General features: G+C 37.5%; 1 protein-coding gene across 1 annotated transcript; it reads right to left on the minus strand.

Moving 5' to 3' along the window:
• Positions 1-19,595: 19,595 nt before the first annotated feature.
• Positions 19,596-20,666, minus strand: LOC141651571 (zinc finger BED domain-containing protein RICESLEEPER 2-like). The gene is made up of 2 exons (XM_074459276.1): positions 20,298-20,666; positions 19,596-20,195 (listed from the first exon to the last, which is right to left on the minus strand). Exons 1-2 carry the CDS (start codon positions 20,664-20,666, stop codon positions 19,596-19,598), a joined length of 969 nt encoding a protein of 322 aa, XP_074315377.1.
• Positions 20,667-20,928: the final 262 nt, after the last annotated feature.

Raw genomic sequence — 20,928 nt, forward strand, 5'->3', positions numbered from 1 at the left:
AGGTTACTTCCATTAGCATTCAGCAACTCAGCGACAGTGGGGAAAGGTCGTTCAATCCATTCTTCAACACATTTCTGAACTTGGCAACTGAATTTACATTCAGTGAATAAATGCTCACTGGTTTCAGACTGTTCAGCACATAGGATGTACATATCATCCTGACAGCAACCATAAGCAAAGAGCTTAACTTTAGTATTCAGTCCTTCCTGTATTATCAGCCAGGAATTGAAAGAATGTTTGGGCACATTCCATTCATTCCACACGATTTTTGTCCAGTTCTGAGTAGGATAAGTTCCCATTAGCCAGTCATATCCATTGCCAATTGTATACCCTTTTTTATGAGGAGCCCAGCAGTTGTCAATGAAGCCATTCTTAAGCTTCTCCTTCACCTTACATATAGTTTTCCAAGTCCAAGTAGAATCATTTGCAGGTGTGTATTCATTCCAGTTTGCTCCTTTTAGATAAACACTATCAATCCATTTTATCCAGTGTCTATCAGCCTTCAAATATATCAATGGATCACCAATTTTCCAACTGAAGCTATGTTCCAGATACTTGCTTTTTTAATCCCAAGTCCTCCTGCAGATTTTGGCAAAATGACTTTATCCCAACCCACCAAGGGGACTCTATGGTATTCAGTGGAACTATCCCACATGAAATTCCTGCAAATAGCCTCAACTCTCTTAATAGCAGCTTTAGGAATGACAAACATTGCAGCCCAGTAGTTATACAATGTATTAAGGACTGAATTTATAAGGACAACCTTACCAGCATAGGACAACTTTTTAGCTCCAAGACTACTGATTCTTACCACCATTTTCTCCAGAAGACTACTGCAATCTTTTTTAGAGACTTTACCTGGCTGGATTGGCACCCCTAAATACCTGAATGGCATTTTTCCTTCCTGGAATCCTGTGACTGAAAGAATATCAGCCTGCGAGTCCTCTTTCATACCATTAAAAAAAATTTCTGACTTTGTATTATTCATCTGCAGGCCTGATGCATTAGAAAAAGAAGTGAAAGCTCTCACAAGGAGGAGGATAGAAGGGGCGTCTCCTTTGCAAAACATCAATAGGTCATCAGCAAACATGAGGTGAGTAAGCTTTATTCCTTTGCATTGTGGGTGATAGTGAAATGGCCATATGGCAGTAGCAAAAGCAATGAGCCTTGTCAAGTAATCCATACAAATAGTGAATATAAGAGGAGAAACTGGGTCACCCTGCCTGAGTCCCCTCTTACCCTTGAAATATCCAAAGTTATTACCATTCAGGACCAAAGTGTAAGAAGTTGTTTTTATACAGGCCATAAGGAGCTCAATAAATTTGGTAGGAAACTTCAGTCCAATCAGTAATTGTTCCACAAAATTCCATTCTACAGTATCATAGGCTTTTTGCAAGTCTACTTTGAATAAGCATCTGGGGGAAACATTCTTCCTAGAGTATTGATGAACAATATCCTAGCATATCAGAACATTCTCAATTATGGACCTACCTTGTACAAATGCCCCTTGACTCTCATGAATAAGATCAGGCAAAACCATAGCAAGCCTATGCAAAGGAGCTTAGAGATAATCTTTTAAAGGACATTGTAACAAGAAATGGGTCTGAACTGCTTAACTAATGTAGGTCTCTCACATTTAGGAATCAAACTTATGTTTGTTGTATTTAGCCGAGTTAGCAGTTGGCCTGTATTGAAAAAGTCCTGAATAGCCTCAACTATATCATGTCCAACCAGTTCCCAAGAGTCCCTAAACAAACCACTTGAGTATCCATCTGGATCAGGGGCTTTATCAATAGGAATAGAAAAGACAACCTGCTTAACCTCCTCATACAACACTGGCTTATTCAGAATAGTGATGTGCTCCTCTGTGCAAAATTTCCCAAATTCAAGGACAGCAGGCCTCACATGCTCAGTTTCCTTTCTACTGCCAAGGAGATCAGTATAATACTCTAAAAAAGCATCCTGAATGCTCTGGTTATCAGTACAAAGTTTCCCTTGCTGATCCTCAATCTGTATAACAGTATTCCTGATGCACCTTCTCCTTATGCTGGAATGAAAATAAGCTGAATTAGTATCCCCATCATCAGTCCACTTAATCTTAGCTTTCTGTTGAAGAAAACTATTTCTGGCTTTAGTCAATTCTCTGAGGTTCTCCATAGCTTCCTTCTCCCTGGTGATAAGAGAGTGATTCATAGGGTCACCAATTATTTGACTCTGAATATCAGCTAGGCATTTTTCTGCCTTATCAGTCTTGACTTCAATATCAGAATAACACTCTTTATTTAGCCCCTTTAACACAGCCTTTAAACCTTTCAATTTCTTAACAATGCAAAACATCCTAGTACCATTAATAGTGCTATCCCATACTTCCTTAGCCCTAGGGATAAATCCAGCTGCACTGCCCCACATATTAAAGTATTTGAAGCTCCTAGACTTTGTGGCAACCAGATGCTTGTTAGATATAACACATGGATTATGATCAAGGAGTCCCTCAGGGTGAAAATGCCCACCATTTCTGGATACACACTTAGCCAAGCATTATTCACTAAGAATCTATCCAGTCTACTATATTTTCTGTGCTCAGCATCCTACTTATTTGTCCAGGTAAAGAAAGCTCCTGTAGCCTGTATATCAATCATCCCACAGGTATTCATACAGTCAACAAAATCATCCATATCCTCATCTCTAGTCTGCCCCCCTAGTCTTTCTTCAGGATTTAGAACAGTATTAAAGTCTCCAGCTAGAGCCCATGGTCCAGTGCAGGTATTATCAACTTGATTCAGAAAACTCCACAATTCAATTATATCCTTCCCCTCATTAAAAGCATAGATCAAAGTTAAGAAAAAGCTTTTCCCATTGACTTTAACAGTAATCTTAGCATGGACAAACTGAGGGTTATACTCCAGGACATGAACATCAAATAGCTGTGGTTGCCATAACAGCCATACCCTTCCACCCTTATGAGTATGACTATTAGTGGTAACACACCAACCATCAAACAGATTGAGAGCTATATTAGTCACATTGCCACCATTATTTTTGTCTCAAGTAAGCCAAAGAGGCCTACCTTCTGATTATTCATAAAATTTTTAACTACTTTCTGTTTATTTACATTATTAAGACCCCTCACATTCCAAAAACTAATGTTATTCATGAGAAACAGATTGGTTTGGAGGGTCACCAGTTTGCTTGGCACTGCTCTGTTGCTTCTCAATTGCATCCAAGTCAATTATTTCATCTTCTAAATCACTGTCACCCTTCTCCTCAGGTTGCTGAATAGGACGACCAGGAGTAGTTGGGCTTGATAAAATAGGGAACTCAGTCTCTGATAACTTTGATGTAACTTTTGGCACAGGTCTCCATTCCTTCCTAACCACAGGTTGTATTAGCTTCTTAGATTGAGTCTTTCTGCACTCTGTAGTTTCATGCCCCATACCTTTGCATTTCAAGCATATATTAGGCTTCCAATCATACTCCACTTTAACCTATAGGAGATTACCATTCTTATCTTTAAACTGCACACTAGTTGGGAACTTATGTCCCAACTTCAATTCAATCATCACTCGTGCATATCCCAGTCTGGTTTTTGCCTCTGTAGGTTGGTCAGTCCTGACAAAAGGCCCCACCAGTGCAGCTATTTTAGGTAGGCACTTCCCCCAAAATTTTAAAGGTAAACCATATAGCCTTACCCAAGCAGGCACCACTTTTATCTCCTCCTTAAGGAGATCCACATCACTCTGCCAAGACTTAACCACTAATGGTTTATTATCAAACATGTGATAGCCTGCCTTAAGAACTTCTTCTTTATGTTGCATTGAACTAAATCTTACTAGCAATTCCCCTTTGTTCTCCAAATACACAATGTAGAATAAATAGTTACTCCACATAAGCATAAAGAGAACATTAAAATAATTGTCACCGAACTCTTTCCTCATTAACAAAACACAAGTGCATGCTCACTACCTAAGTGACTTGAAACATACAAAGACAGTCCCAAAACGGGGACTATTCAAGAATTTCTCCTAATGAGTAATTCTTGAATGGGTACTAGGTCAACATCAACCCCAACAATAATTTTAACATCAACAACAATAACAATGGCTACTAAATTAAGTCAATTAATAACATAACATAAAATTTTACAATTATTTCTAACTAACATTTTATTTTACTACTAACTACCAAAACATTTGACATTAGTTTTACAATCATTTCTAACTTACATTTTAAACCAACATTACTAACAAACCAACATTACTAACATAATTACAATCACTACTAACTAATATAACATTTTATAATCATCTTGAATTCTAACAACAATAATGGACACTAACATAACTTAAGCTAATTACACAACATTTTAAAATTAGTAATAACATAACATATGCTAATTACACAACATTAACTTTAACAACATCAACAACAATAATGGATACTATCCTACGGTCATGGTCATTAGCATAATTTAAACTAAAAATAGTAATTTAAAAAGGTAAATAGTAAGAGGAGGTTACCTAATTAAATAAAAAGGAAGAATGACAAAGAAGGTGGTAAGGCAAGGAGGGAAAGTAGCGGCAGCACGCGACGGTGGTGGGTGGCTGGCAGCAGTCGTCAGGGGCGGTGGCAGCCTAAAATAAAGAGGAAAAGGAGAAAAATGCAAAGAAAAGAAAAGTAAAAAGAAAAAGGAGAGAGAAAAAGAGAGGAAGGAAAGAGGAAGAAAACCCAAGACAAAAAAAGCGGCGACGGCGTGTCGGTGGTAGCGAAAGTGGAGGAGTGTGGTGGTGGTGGTGGTGGTGTCGGGTGTCGGGTTTGTTAGGGTTAGGTTTTAATTGATTTGGGGGGAAATGAAAAATAGGGACATGGGAAGGGAAGGGATGGGTGTTCTGATTTAGATTAAAGAAAAATCGTGACGGAAATTCCGTCCGGATTATCCAAAGGCACGGGTTCCAGATGAAATTTCCGTCAGGATTTTTATTCCAGTGAGTGCCAGGTTTGCATCACACTGACATCACACATATGACAATACTGACAGAATTTCCATTAGTAGTTTAATATTACTGACGCGATTTCCGTCAGTAGTAGCAAATACTGACGAAAATTCCGTCAGATATTCTCAATACTTATGGCGCCAAGTCAATTATTTTAGGCGTCATCTAGCGCTAATGGTCCTGACTCAAAATCCGCCAGGAATACGATACTGAATGTAATTCCGTCAGTTTCGCGAGATATCTGACGAGTGTTTTTTCCGTCAGCTTCCCCCAAATTCCTTGTAGTGCAAAAATAACTACAAAATATAAACAAGATAAGGATGGGTTTACACCCTGTGACTTACATGTTAGCGTCGTGAGATTAAACTAAAATCGGCTTCTTAGTGGTAACCCGACACGATTGACACGGCTGTCGCAACCCTATCAAAAATAAACCAACATGCTCAACTAATAAATATAGTAGAGGTAAGTCGGGTATCGTACTCCACAGGGAGGCTATTATATCTAGCTGCTATCTAAGTTTGTCACGGTAACAATTGGGTGTTTGAGTTTGTTTTCTAAACTAAATGAGATTAAAGGGAAGAGAAAATAGCAATAAAAGGCAAGAGTAATAAGGTGTGATCAAATAGAGAGAAAGATGTTAGGATGTCGGATCACCAAGGTAATTAGTCAATTCAGTCATAAATAGCTCAGTCGGTCTAATGTGAGAAGGGTAAAGGAAAGGTCCTCTCGGTCCACTTTCTGCCATAAAATACAACTAACTTAGCTCTCGCCCTCATTAGTGTAGTCTTACTGTTCATAACAGGTCTATTCATTCCAATCTCTCGATCTAGGTCTGAATTTAACCGCATTAACTAATTTAGAAGCGTGCACTCAACTAAACTGATTACAATTATATTTTTATAAAACAGTTCTCACAATCATACCAACTAATCTAATTACAACATCATTTATTCACTACCATGGCTCCCCTAATCCTAACATAAAGGGAATTAGCTACTCATGCTTGTAACGAAATTAACAATAACGATCGGTGAAATAAGAGACATAATATAGAGACGAATAACAAGAAGCAACATAAACTAAACAGCAATACTAATTAAACAGAAATTAAGAGACAATGAAATGAAGAATGCAAAGAAAGATTAAATAGAATTAAGAGAGTGGAAAGATTACAAAGTTTAGAATCCGGCACAAGAACAAGAGCAACGTACGAAAGGAGAAGAGAAAAGTCTGCTTAAGATAGTAATTAAGTTTCTGAGATTAAAGAGTAGTTAAGAGAGAAAAACCAGAATTATTAAACCTAATTACGTCTTCCCTTATATAGGGAAGATATTTATTAACTAAACTAAGATATTAAATAGGTTTAACACGAAATAAAAATCCGTTGTTATATAGCAATCCTCTCGATCGAGGAACTCCAAACACCTCGATCGAGCAGATCTCCAGCCAAATCCTTCGATTGAACAAAAAGCACGTTCGATCGAGGACCTTCAAATCAGCATACTTCGATCGAATTCAGCAGGGACTCGATCGAACACTTGGAACCACCAAAACCACTCGATCGAACAAAGAAGCCTTCGATCGAGTGCCCAGCTACTTAAACAGCTCGTGTTCTTTATTTGGTTAGCTTCCGAGACTCCTTCACGCTACCCGAGGCACGGTAGTTCTGCTCAAAACCTTCCATCTCCATAAATGCATGCTAAAGGGACTGGAAAAGGCACGATTCCACTACTTTCGGGTCCGTTCCTATAAATAAGGCAAACCAAACCAAAGTAGCTAATTCGGGGCATTTTGCAATACAAAACTATGAGAATGACATGAAAATGCGTGCATAAGAGGCCAAAAAGGACTATATAAAATGCACGTATCAAATCTCCCAAAACCGAACCTTTACGCTGAAAGATCATAGATCCTAATTAGACTCTCTAATTAAAAATAAATTATCTCATAATATGTTCATTTAGTGATCTATGTAACATGCATGCAAATATAAAAGCATAAATATGAAAGTTAAGGAAAAACAATTTCCTTACATAGATTTTTATGGTAATATGGGCACAAACTAGATCACCTTTCTAGTTTGTTCTTGAGCTAAAAAGATATAGATGATCCTCCTTGAAAAACCTTCAAAAAGAAAGTCTCCTTCAAGTTGCACCCAAGAACTCAACCTAAAAATCTAACAAGTATTTTACTAGAAACTTGTTAAAATTATTCCCTTGATAATATTTGTAATATTACTAACACTCTTAGTAATAATATTTGATTACTAACTTCTTAGTAAAGATGTATAATAATTTTAGAGAGAGGAAGACCAAGAAAGATATCACATGCAAAATGTACAAGTGAAGATTTAGAAAAATGAACAAAATTTGGTCTATATGGGAAGGGGTGGCCGGGTAGGTGAGAGGGTGAGTGGAGTGTTATTTTATCTTATTTTTGTCAATCTTACATCACATGCAAAAAATGATTATAAGATAACTTATGGAAGTATCACAAGTAAAGTGAAATGATTGTGATCATCCACTAACTTCATTTACACGGTCCAATGTCCCATTTACGGGTCCATTTTGGTTCTTATATTTGTCGCACAAATACGTGTAAATTTTATTTAAACATCGTTTCATGTTTAAATGCTTCCAATTAATTTCGTCTAAATCACTCCATAAATATACGTGTACCGCTACACATATTATTTTACGTACTAATATTAATCACATTAATCAATTAGTACAATTTTAGTGAATTAACAATTAATTAACTAAAACCGTCTTCCAAAATTTATTATTCAATTATCGCATAATTAAATAATAACTGCCGTGCCTCGAGTTCGCAACTCGAAATCTCTCTAAAATAATTGACTAACCTTTTAGTCTATAAATCAAGGGACTAAATAAATTGTATCTCATACAATTAATTAGTGGTCAATTGGGGTTCGTTCCTTTAGGTGTGACCGAAAGGGGTCAGTTGATCACCGCCGTCTCACGACAATAACGTCAAACTCTAGTCAGCCAACCGTTATCGATTTACGTTAATCAACTGACGAGGATCAAATAATTAAATATCTGATGATATTCCTTTAATGAAATTTATTATGTAAACGCACTATTGTGGAGGACACTAACTCCAACAATCTCCCACTTGTCCAACACAAGGTGTGCGCTACCAATTCTCTTGTCCGTTTTAATCTCCCACTCAATGCAAGGTGTCTTTCAGGTCGCACTTGCACATGAACATATCGCGAGTGGTTTTCTCGATCGGGAGTGTGACTACCTTACCGGAAAAATCTCTCACAGATTACTTCCGAGCGTGGCCACGCATTTGTAGTCATTAACTCCTCGAGTGGCCTTGAGATATAGTTACCCAACGTGGGTGGACAATTCGTGTATGCCCTATCCATCCTATTGCACAATACAGATCACCATGACCTAGTAAATGCCCTTTTGGCCTCCTTTCACGGCACGACCTAGGACAAAAACCAAAGTCACTCGGAAACTGCACTTGCTCAGATAATAGACTCCAGTCAAAATAATCGACTCATAGGAACATCTTAGAGATCCCTGCCACGACCAGGCGTCTATAATAGAACTTAGGGACTCTCTAAATGGTCATTGTCCGGCAAAGTGTCACACGCTCTGTCTTTGTAATCGACTAGTCATCACGTATGACCTTATGGTGTTGAACAACCATCAATCGACTTACAATCTAGTCACTCCGAGACGTCACCTCATTAAGTGACTAGGGACAAAATACAATGTTCATCTTATTCACTTGAATAGTGTTCAACATTGTCTCCACAACTTATTCAGATAAACAAGGTATTTAAAATTTAGTCACACTAAACAAAAGATTCATATAAGAATGAATGCGAAAACAATGAATGTGATTATCATATATATATTAAGAGATACACTATCCAATTATTACATATTCATAATCTAAATAAAATCTGGTACTCGTCTCAATCCCATTGCGATGACATGACCCTCATACTTAGCCTTTGATAAAGGCTTGGTTAAAGGATCAGCAATATTATCATCTGTCCCAACCTTACAAATGTCAATTTCCTTCCTTTCCACATAATCTCTAATTACATGGTATTTTATTTCAATGTGTCTAGATTTGTTACTAGACTTCGGCTCTTTGGCTTGAAAAATAGCTCCACTTTTATCACAATATAGAGTGATAGGATCTTCGGCAGAATGGACTACTCCTAGTCCCTCCATGAACTGCCTAATCCAAACAGCTTCCTTCGCAGCCTCAGACACTGCAAGGTACTCAGCCTCTGTTGTAGAATCCGCAGTAACGCTTTGCTTGAAGCTCTTCTAGCAAACAGCTCCTCCATTTAGCATAAACACATAGCCGGATTGGGATTTCATATCATCCCGATCGGTTTGGAAACTTGCGTCCGTGTAACCTCTTACACGCAACTCAGTTTCTCCTCCAAACACTAAGAACGAATCCTTAGTCCTTCTCAAGTACTTAATAAGGATTTCTTTACGGCTATCCAGTGACTCTCACCAGGTTTGGCTTGATAACGACTTGTCATGCTCAAGGCATACGCAATGTCGGGACGAGTGCAAATCATAGCATACATGATAGACCCAACAGCGGAAGCATAAGGCACGGTCTTCATGTGTTCAATATCCTTAGGGGTGGAGGGAGACTGTGACTTGCTCAAAGTAATCCCTTGGCCCATAGGTAGAAATCCTCTCTTGGAGTCTTTCATATTGAACCGGTCAAGAACTTTGTCAATATAAGCTTCTTGACTCAACGCTAGTATCCTCTTGGACCTATCCCTATATATCCGGATACCTAAGATTCGTTGTGCCTCTCCCAAGTCCTTCATCTGGAAGTGTTTCCCTAGCCACTCCTTTACGGAAGTGAGCGATGGAACATCATTTCCGATGACCAATATGTCATCCACATATAGGACAAGGAATGCAACCTTACTCCCACTAAACTTCATGTATAAACACGGTTCTTCCACACTTCTAGTGAAACCGTATTGTTTAATAGCATGATCAAAGCGATGATTCCAACTCCTAGATGCTTGCTTAAGACCATAGATGGACTTTTTAAGCTTACACACCTTCTTACGGTTAGATGTATCCACAAAACCTTCAGGTTGTATCATGTACACCTCTTCTTCTAGAATCCCATTCAAGAAGGCGGTTTTGACATCCATTTGCCAAATCTCATAATCATGAAATGCGGCAACCGCTAAGATTATCCTAATGGACCGAAGCATAGCGACTGGAGCGAAGGTTTCGTCATAGTGTAAACCATGAACTTGGGTAAAACCTTTTGCCACCAATCTAGCTTTGTAAACATCTACATGTTTATCCACGCCGAGCTTAATTTTATATATCCATTTACAGTGAAGGGGTCGCACTCCCTCAGGTAAATCCACCAAGTCCCAAACTTGGTTCTCGTACATGGAATCCATTTCGGACCGCATGGCTTCTAGCCAAAGCGAGGAGTCAGGACTAGACATGGCCGATTTGTAGGTAGTGGGTTCATCACTTTCCAAAAGTAACAAAACACCATCCTCTTCGATGTTACCAAGGTAGCGGTCAGGTGGATTAGAAATCCTACTTGACTTTCTAGGAACAATTACCGTTTCAGAGGAAGAGGTAATGTTATCCTCCACGTTCTCCTCTACCTCATTCTCGGTTTGTGGCTCTCGAACTTCGTCAAGTTCAAGTTTTCTCCCACTCTGTCTCCTAGAAATAAACTCATTTTCTAGGAAGACAGCATCACGAGCCACAAACACTTTGTTCTCGTGTTTATTGTAGAAGTAATAGCCACGTGTTTCCCTTGGATATCCTACAAAAAGACATTTGTCAGACCTGGGTGCAAGCTTATTGTCAGACTTGATCTTGACGTACGCTTCGCAACCCCAAATACGCGTAAATGACAAATGAGGGACTTTCCCTGTCCATATCTCATATGGAGTCTTATCGGCCGCTTTAGCCGGGCTTCTATTTAATGAAAATGTTGCAGAAAAGAGGGCAAAATCCCAAAATGAACTAGGAAGCTCGGTTAGACTCATCATAGACCGAACCATATCTAGTAAAGTTCGGTTTCTCCTTTCGGCCACACCATTTAGTTGCGGTGTGCCAGGAGGAGTCCATTGTGATACTATACCACAATCTTTCAGGTGTGAATCGAATTCAGAATTTAGGTATTCACCACCACGATCGGATCGTAGTGTCTTAATCCTTTTATCGAATTGGTTCTCTACTTCATTTTGAAACTCTTTGAACTTGTCAAAAGCTTCACTCTTGTTCTTCATTAAGTAGACATACCCATATCTACTTAAGTCATCAGTAAAAGTAATGAAGTAGTGAAAACCTCCTCTAGCGGTGATGGTTAATGGTCCACACACATCCGTATGTATGAGAGCCAAAACCTCACTAGCTCGTGTCCCTTTTCCCGCAAAAGGTGCACGAGTAATCTTGCCTAGAAGGCACGACTCGCATGTACCATAAGATTCGAAACCAAATGGTTTGAGCACTTTTGATGAAGCAAGTCTCTTAATGCGTCTTTCGTTTATGTGGCCTAAACGACAATGCCAAATGTAGGATTCGTTTGGATCACCCGTTTTGAGCTTTTTAGTTTCCACATGATAAACGTCATTAACATCATTTAAAACATAAATGCCTCCAATTGAAATGGCCTTGCCATAAACCACATCATTTAAAGAAAAAGTACAACTATTGTCCTTAATCATAAAACAAAAGCCTTCCGCGTCTAACGCGGAAATGGAGATGATGTTCTTGGTTAAAGTTGGTACAAAATAACACTTATTTAAATACAACTCTAGACCACTAGCTAAAGTGAGCACATAGGTCCCCGCGGAAACGGCCGCTACTCTAGCTCCATTGCCCATGCGGAGATCCACATCACCTTTTGCTAGTGCTCGCACGTCCCTTAAACCCTGCAAATGATTACAAAGGTGAGAGCCACATCCGGTATCAAGTACCCAAGTGGAAGTGCAAGCATAATTAACGTCTATCACATAGAGAGAGGAAATCATACCAATAGGCGTCACACGCCCTTCCTTGAGATCCTCCAAATATTTGGGACAACTCCTCCTATAATGCCCATTTCCATTACAATGGAAACATTCGGCCTCGGAGAGTTTGACACCTTTTGCCTTGGGATTGCCATTCTCAACGGCTTTCCCCTTTCCCTTGTCATGTTTCTTTGACGATTTCTTGAATTGGGACTTGTCCTTCCCTTTTCCTTTCTTAACTCCAAGGTATATGTTCTTTAACTTCATGGTTAAAACATCTCCTTTGTCACTCCCACTAGCTTCCATATCCCTCTCCGCTTGGGTGAGGAGTGCATGAATTTCATGATAACTCTTATCCATGCCATTCATGTTGTAGTTCACCCTAAAGTGGGCACACTTGGTGGGAAGTGAGTGGAGGATACGATCCACCACAAGAGTCTTAGGAATCTTACACCCTAAACGCTCTAGGATGTCAACATATTCGACCATTTTGAGTACATGGGGACCGACCTTTTGGCCCCTCTCAAGCTTGGCTTCAAAGAAGCGTGCCGCCGCATCGTATTGACGGACTTTAGGTGTTTGTGAAAACATAGTAATCATACGAGTAAATATCTCGTACGCATTTAAAGAAATGCATGAAAGCTTGAGCTTTGGGGACATCGACAATATCAACACATTCTTGATATCATTCGACATCCTCACATGGTCATCATAGGCGGTCCGCACCGCCGATGAAGCCCTTGGACCGGGCTCGATGGGAGGAGTTTCGGTCAAGTAAGTGAGTACATTGTCGGACAACGCGGCACTTTTGATGTTGGATTCCCATTAAAGAAAGTTACTACCGTCATCTTTTAAGATACATTTGTCCATTACGGACCTTAGCCATGAGTCTTTGCCTAGTGAAGTAGTCGATGGAGTTGAAGAAGTTGCCATTGCGAATTAAAATGCTACAACAAAAAGGAAAAATTAACATCTATTGTTTTAAAAATTACTTGTGAAAACATGTTTAACAAGTTTTAGCATTTATATAATGATCTCCCACTAAATTATATAAATGATTCCAAGACCCAAATTTTAAACAAAAATGAACATCGCTTGGGCGAAACATCCCATAATTGTGTAAATTCGGTAAGTCACGTTGACTAATTCTACCTCTAGAACTCTTGGTCGACGAATTTCCTTAAATTCATCTACTAGCCCCGGAACACAAGACCGTCTTATATCCCGTTGAGTCCAACCAATTTTAGCGTGTGATAACCGTTTACCACCCTACTTACCCAAGGTAAAAAGAGAACACCCCGCTTGGGCGAGCGTGGCTCTAATGAACAAGAGATTCATAGGTGTTACTAATTGGTAAGGCTAATCTCAATTTTAGTTATGTGAGAGATCTTGTCAATTTAGTCATAAATTCCCTATAAGTGAACTAAGTCGGTGAATTTAAATGACGTGAATTGACAATCGCGAAAATAAAATGCATTGGAATGGCGATTTTGGCATGCGCGAAAATAAAACAAGCAAACAAGTAAGCATATGAATAAATCCTAGTATGGCCACCTAGTTAATAAAAACTAGACTATTACATATTGGAAACCAACTCCTTGGCCCCTTGCCTCTTCATTCCAAAAGTGGCTCCTTCTTGTGGGATTTGGAACACCTTCCAAAAATAGACCTAAAATCTCGATGTAATCGTCTTTTGGAAACGCCGGTAAGAATAACTATTACAATTGAATTACATAGCTATTCCTATTATACATTAATTAATAAAATAAATAAAACTATTAATTAATTACAAACCGACGATACGAGATCGTATTTAATTACAAACAAATCGATATTCCCATTCATTTCGGGTAATAACGATTAAAATAAACTAGGCCATACTAGGTACAACAACATAAATACTTTAAATAAATGACAATCATTCATTCAACTTAAATAAATATGCTTAAAAATGCTATAAAAAGATGCCAAAATCGCCCTATCTATCAATCGTTGGTATCCATCTCGGTTTTTGTGGATTTAATCGATTTTTAACTTGTAAAAATCAAAAATCAACTCTTAAATCTCATTTAAGTCCAAAGTAATTGTCCAAACTGTTTTGGACCTCAAAATTAGTCCTCACTAATTTTATGATGAATAATTAGTTTGATTTGGTGATATTTTGCTAATTTAATCGGTAAAATCATAATTTTTAAGTAAAAATCCAAAATAACTGAAACATCACCCAAAAAATTGAAAAAGAAAATTTAGAGTATTCTGGAACACTCCCAAGAACACCAAAATGTCAGAAAAATTGCCCCAAAAATTCGGATAAAATGTATGAAGAAAAAGATCGATATTTATCGATTTTTAACCACTAAAAACAATAAACATCAAAACAAGGTGAAAACACATTTTAAATTTTACTTTTAACTTTTAAATAATATTTTCAAATGTACATAAATTTATCAAGGGCAGAATCAATCGTTTCAAAATTATGATTAATTTATTTCACTTTTATCGATTTTTATCTCATAAAATCAATAAACATGCAAAACTTCAAACCGACCTTCAAGATTTTGCATACAATCAGTAGAAAACATGCATGAAACACCATAAAAATCCCATGGCCCGAATCAACTTTTAACTATTTTTAGTAAATTTATAACTAAAATACGGCTTTTTGACTCGGTTTTCTACCAAAAATCATTAAAAATAGCAAAATAACTTCATAAATCACCAAACTTAACCACAAATCTTTTGAGATTAGTAGGTGTGCATGCCCCAAAAAATTTCGTGCTAAAACTTCTTCTAACACAATTTTTGAGTTTTTATAAATTATCTCATGATTTATTAATATGCTTAAAATCAACATGCAAATTACAAGCCTTAGCTCTGATACCACTTGAAATATCATAGATCCTAATTAGACTCTCTAATTAAAAATAAATTATCTCATAATATGTTCATTTAGTGATCTATGTAACATGCATGCAAATATAAAAGCATAAATATGAAAGTTAAGGAAAAACAATTTCCTTACATAGATTTTTATGGTAATATGGGCACAAACTAGATCACCTTTCTAGTTTGTTCTTGAGCTAAAAAGATATAGATGATCCTCCTTGAAAAACCTTCAAAAATAAAGTCTCCTTCAAGTTGTACCCAAGAACTCAACCTAAAAATCTAACAAGTATTTTACTAGAAACTTGTTAAAATTATTCCCTTGATAATATTTGTAATATTACTAACACTCTTAGTAATAATACTTGATTACTAACTTCTTAATAAAGATGTATAATAATTTTAGAGAGAGGAAGACCAAGAAAGATATCACATGCAAAATGTACAAGTGAAGATTTAGAAAAATGAACAAAACTTGGTCTATATGGGAAGGGGTGGCCGGGTAGGTGAGAGGGTGAGTGGTGTGTTATTTTATCTTATTTTTGTCAATCTTACATCACATGCAAAAAATGATTATAAGATAACTAATGGAAGTATCACAAGTAAAGTGAAATGATTGTGATCATCCACTAACTTCATTTACACGGTCCAATGTCTCATTTACGGGTCCATTTTGGTTCTTATATTTGTCGCACAAATACGTGTAAATTTATTTAAACATCGTTTCATGTTTAAATGCATCCAATTAATTTCGTCTAAATCACTCCACAAATATACGTGTACCTCTACACATATTATTTTACGTACTAATATTAATCAATTAGTACAATTTTAGTGAATTAACAATTAATTAACTAAAACCCGTCTTCCAAAATTTATTATTCAATTATCGCATAATTAAATAATAACTGCCGTGCCTCGAGTTCGCAACTCGAAATCTCTCTAAAATAATCGACTAACCTTTTAGTCTATAAATCAAGGGACTAAATAAATTGTATCTCATACAATTAATTAGTGGTCAATTGGGGTTCGTTCCTTTAGGTGTGACCGAAAGGGGTCAGTTGACCACCGCCGTCTCACGACAATAACGTCAAACTCTAGTCAGCCAACCGTTATCGATTTACGTTAATCAACTGACGAGGATCAAATAATTAAATATCTGATGATATTCCTTTAATGAGATTTATTATGTAAACGCACTATTGTGGAGGACACTAACTCCAACATACTCGTCCTCGAGTAAACTAAATGCAAACTAATGGAACGGATAAGAAAACTCAAAGCTAACTATAACTTGTCCACTTAAACCAGTTTAATGCAAACAGAACTGACACATATATCCATAATAGTCAAGTGCAAACAAGTTGTATGATGTCTATAAATAAGCTAAACTGTCGACCTTGCAAGACCTCTAAAAATGGACTCTCACGGGTCACTCTTCTCTCATGAAGCAAAGGGTAAGCATATAAGTGTAAGAGAGAAGGAAAATAGTCACTCACCTAAACTACGACCCACACAAACATGCTTGCAACCAATATGATAGACAATTCTAACTACCATACATACATTCCAACCAAATAAGGTCCGTCACAGCCGAGGCTTAGAAATGATATGGGAAAGTGAGGCGATGGGAAAAGAAAAGGCAAAATATTTATGGGATTGTGAGTTAATAGTCAAGCTAGCGACCTAATGAAACCATACTAAACAAAATCCGATTCTTTACCATCTCAAAATTAAGCACAACTGCCCTTCATTCGGCACAAAAACTCACTAATCCAGACAGCAACTCCTCATAAAATAGAAATAAAGCATAGGAGCAAAACCATCTCATAAACTGACTTCTCTTTTCTTATTCTTTTCACATGGTTTTTTTTCTTTTTTTTTCTTCTTTTCTCATTTTCCTGTCCACGTTTTTTCTTCTTTTTTGTTTTCAATTTCTATTCTGTTTTTTTTTTCAACCAACTCCTTTTCCTCTTTCATAAATTACCAACTCCCAATATGATATAAAACGAGCCAAACTCAGATCAATAAAATATATACCGCAAAACACACTAAACTAGCTTGACAGGCAGGCTTAATTTGGGTGTAGTTAAGGGTCAAAAAGGCTAATTTGGCAAATGTGGAGCTAAATGGGTAAAAATGAAAGAAAGGGGAAAATTGTAAGCACCTCCCTGCATGTGACACCAACCACTAACCCGAATGTACATAGGCAAAAAGAAATTGAATTTCATATACGTGCAATTTGATGAACATGTTATGCAAGGAGTATACTACTCTCAATTTCTACATGAACTGGTCATGAATGACACCAGCTATATGGCTCTAAAACTTATAAAGTTTTAAGTAGGTTGCCAAATTTATCAGGTCAAGTCTATATGATCAGCTGTATTTTTAACATTAACTCGTAGATTATGCACATGACAAGACTAATAAGATGACAATTTGTTGCAAGGCTTAAGTGAAATGAAAAATTATAGTGCAATATCATCACTGAAATCTACCGTTCCGACTCGACCTATATGCAAAAGTAAACGTGAAGTATTTTTTTTTTGAATTTTCGATTTTTTTTTTTGTTTTTTTTTTTCATTATTTAAAATTAAATACAATGCAAGCAGAAAATAAGTAAACGTGACTGCAAAACAAATGCAAATGCAGACTCAAAGGATACAATACCCTCTCCAAACCAAAACGGACAACGCCCTCGTTGTCCTCCAGCATACACCAGCAGAATAAATGGGGAATGGGAAAATCACAACCAATATATAAATAAATGAAATAAAAGGAGATGAAAAAGAAATAAAAGCAGAAAATACTCACAATATATACGAACTTCCCCAAACCAGCTAGAAAACTGGGGAAGTGATCGAGTAGACCAACAGCTACTCGTCATCCTCCTCCTCCTCCTCGTCAACCATCGTGTAGGTGGGATCACTCTCCTCCTCTCCTCTCCTCCTCTGGCGACCTCCAGCAGCAAGGTCAGCTCTGACCCTCTCATCCCTCTCAGCTGTGTCCTCCTCGCTGGCGGACTGTGGGTACCCCTCCGTCGGGTACCGGTAGAAAGAAGGTTGTGGCCAGCCCTCAGGAACAGGACGTCCTCTCCTCATGTGGTACTCATATAGAGGGAACAAGGCAAGTGCTTGATCCTGCTATATACATCTCAAGAAGCAAAGCGTCACGAAGCCCTTGGTCCATGACCTCGGGCGCCTCAAAGGGTGGAGGAGCTACAAAATTAGTCGGTAAAACCGGCTGAGTGACAGAAGGGATAGGAGTAGGGGTCAGGAGAGGCGTAGGCGTGGACGTGGATGTCTAGGGGTGTACACGAGCCGATCTGATACCGAACTCACCCTTGCTCTGGTTCGGCTCGTATAAAAAAAACCAAGCTCGAGCTCGGCTCTTAGCTCGACGAGCCTTCAAAAGTAAAGCTCGAGCTCGGCTCATAAAATATTCTTTGAGCTCGAGCTCGAGCTCGGGCTCTGTTGCACTTCTATTGTTTGCTAAATTTAAAATGGCAAAATAAATATCTCAAATAAAATGGATACTTTGAACAGACAATTTAATATTCCGCTTATTCAACAAAAATAGGAAAAATTACATGATTACATCCAGTAGACTACTACAAATAAAAATGCAAGGCATACAGCCAAAATTCGATAAGATTAGCATCTTGATTTCGTTCTTTTCGTTCAGTAGCTTGTTCGCAACATTCAAACCTTCAACCAAGACTCTTACGTAAAATTGTAGTAGCAGCAATCCCATAGTCCACAGCATGCAAGCACACATCTAAGACAAAATTTTAGGAATTTAGCATACTCTAAGGTCGATTGACGATGAATTCTGCTATTGATTTAGCATAAAATAAAACAAATGATATTATACAAACAGAAGAAAAGGAGAATGAATTATTACAACCTTATTTTCTAATATCTGGTATAATAATAACCTCGTCAACGCTCTCTTCCTTAGTGACCTGTAAAAAGACAGTTTCGTATGTGTGATGAACTTGGACAGTATAATATCAGTAAAGAAAGGGTACTTAGTAGTTAATAAGTGAATATTACCTTTTGCTTTTTCTTTACTCCATGTAAAGCTCGACATCAATCACCGGCACAAAGCAACACCTCAACTGTCTCGGGAGCTAAAGAAGCACGATATGAATCAATCACTCTACCTCCTATACTGAAAGTTGCTTTTGAGGCAACTGTTGTTACAGGAACGGATAACACATCTCGTGCCATTTTAGATAAAATTCGATATTTTAAAGTCTCGGAACTCCACCACTTCAAAACATCAAATTTAAGTGACTCTCCTTGGCCCTGGCAGCGATAAGTCCCTCATCAATATATATGTCAAGCTCAGATTTCTCAGTCAAACTATCAGAAGAGGATCTCAGATAATTAAAGACATCATAACATCCAAATTCATCGTCAATATCATTGCTTGTAACACCACTGCCAGAAGCACTACTTCTTGAATTTTCCTCATTTGCACCCTCACGAGATGTTTCAAATTCAGTAGCATACTCTAAGTAAAGTGAATACAATGTCTCTTTTATCTTCGAACTATACTCTCTAGCTTCAGCAGGTTTATCTTTATACATTTTACCAAACACATATTCAACACCCCTCAATTTGTACCTAGGATCTAATATAGCACCCAAAGCCATCAACAAATTATATTCACCCCAATACTTGTCAAATCTTTTATTTCATATTTGTAATAAGAGCTTTCATCCATTCCTCCGGATCATTTTTATATTTGTCCAACACCAATTTTATTCTATACACCTCCATCAGAAATAAATTCGAAGTAGGATAATCTGATCCCGATATAATATTTGTGACACATTTAAAAACTTTCAAAACCTCACACACCTTTTCAACTCTATTCCAATCATCGACGCTAGGACACGAAGCATAAAATGAATCTTCTTTGGCATATAAAGGAAATACATCTTTAAATTTTAGAGCTGTCGCTAACATTTCATAAGTAGAATTCCATCTAGTCTTATTCTCTAGAATTAACTTTCTATATGGCAATTGCATTTGTTTAACTTTCTCGGCAAATAATACCCGTCTTTGTTCACTAACTCTTATATATTCCACACTATCATGAACTTTCTCAATAATATGGGTAATGGATTGAAGTCCAAATTGGACCATGATGTTCAAAATATGAGCACAGCAACGAACATGAAAAACTTTACCATCACAAATCAGTCTTTTTGTTCTTGAAATGGTATCCCTCAAATTCTTTATGCAAGAATCATTAGCGGAAGCATTGTCAACTGAAATCGTAAAAATCTGCAGTTTTGATGACAAAAAAATCGTAAATTTACGCCTTTAATGTAAATGGAAAAGACAACAAAGTTTATGCATAAAAAGCTATGAGAAACAATATATTACCTTATTCTCTATGCCCCAATCTTGCAAGCACCTATATATAGCATTAGACAATTGTTGACCTTTACGAGGGGGAGGTAAATGAAAGAAATTTAAGACTCGTTTTTGCAACTTCCAGTTTGAATCAACAAATTGGCCTGTAACAACCATATATTCCATCTTTTGAGGAGAAGATTGCCACAAATCAGTTGTTAAACAAATCTTTCCAACTTGCTTTAAAACGGTTTTCAGTTTCTTCTTTTCTTGTTCATACACCTTAACACAATCGGTTTTCCCAGTATTGCGAGATATCTTTGTCCACTCAGGTCTGGCCCTTTTCATCATCAAGTTATAACCTTCCTCCTCCAATATTGAAAATGGGTGTTCATGCATAAGTATCCAGTGGGCAGCGTGTTGGGGTTGGTGTCCTTAACAGTTAGTGCAAGGACCGATAAACCTCTAAAAGGATCAAAGGGCATACTTTGGTATTATTATCAGTTGATCCACGTTTATCAATAACGGTTGGCTTGCTAGATAAGTTTGACGTTATTGTCATACAGATGGCGGTGATCAACTGGTCCCTAAAAGTCACACCTATAGGATACGTTTGAGAGACGTGACAGTATGGAAATACAGTCATGTAGATGCCAAAAAT

The sequence above is a fragment of the Silene latifolia genome, chromosome 4, assembly GCF_048544455.1.
Source record: "Silene latifolia isolate original U9 population chromosome 4, ASM4854445v1, whole genome shotgun sequence".
NCBI lineage: Eukaryota > Viridiplantae > Streptophyta > Magnoliopsida > Caryophyllales > Caryophyllaceae > Silene > Silene latifolia.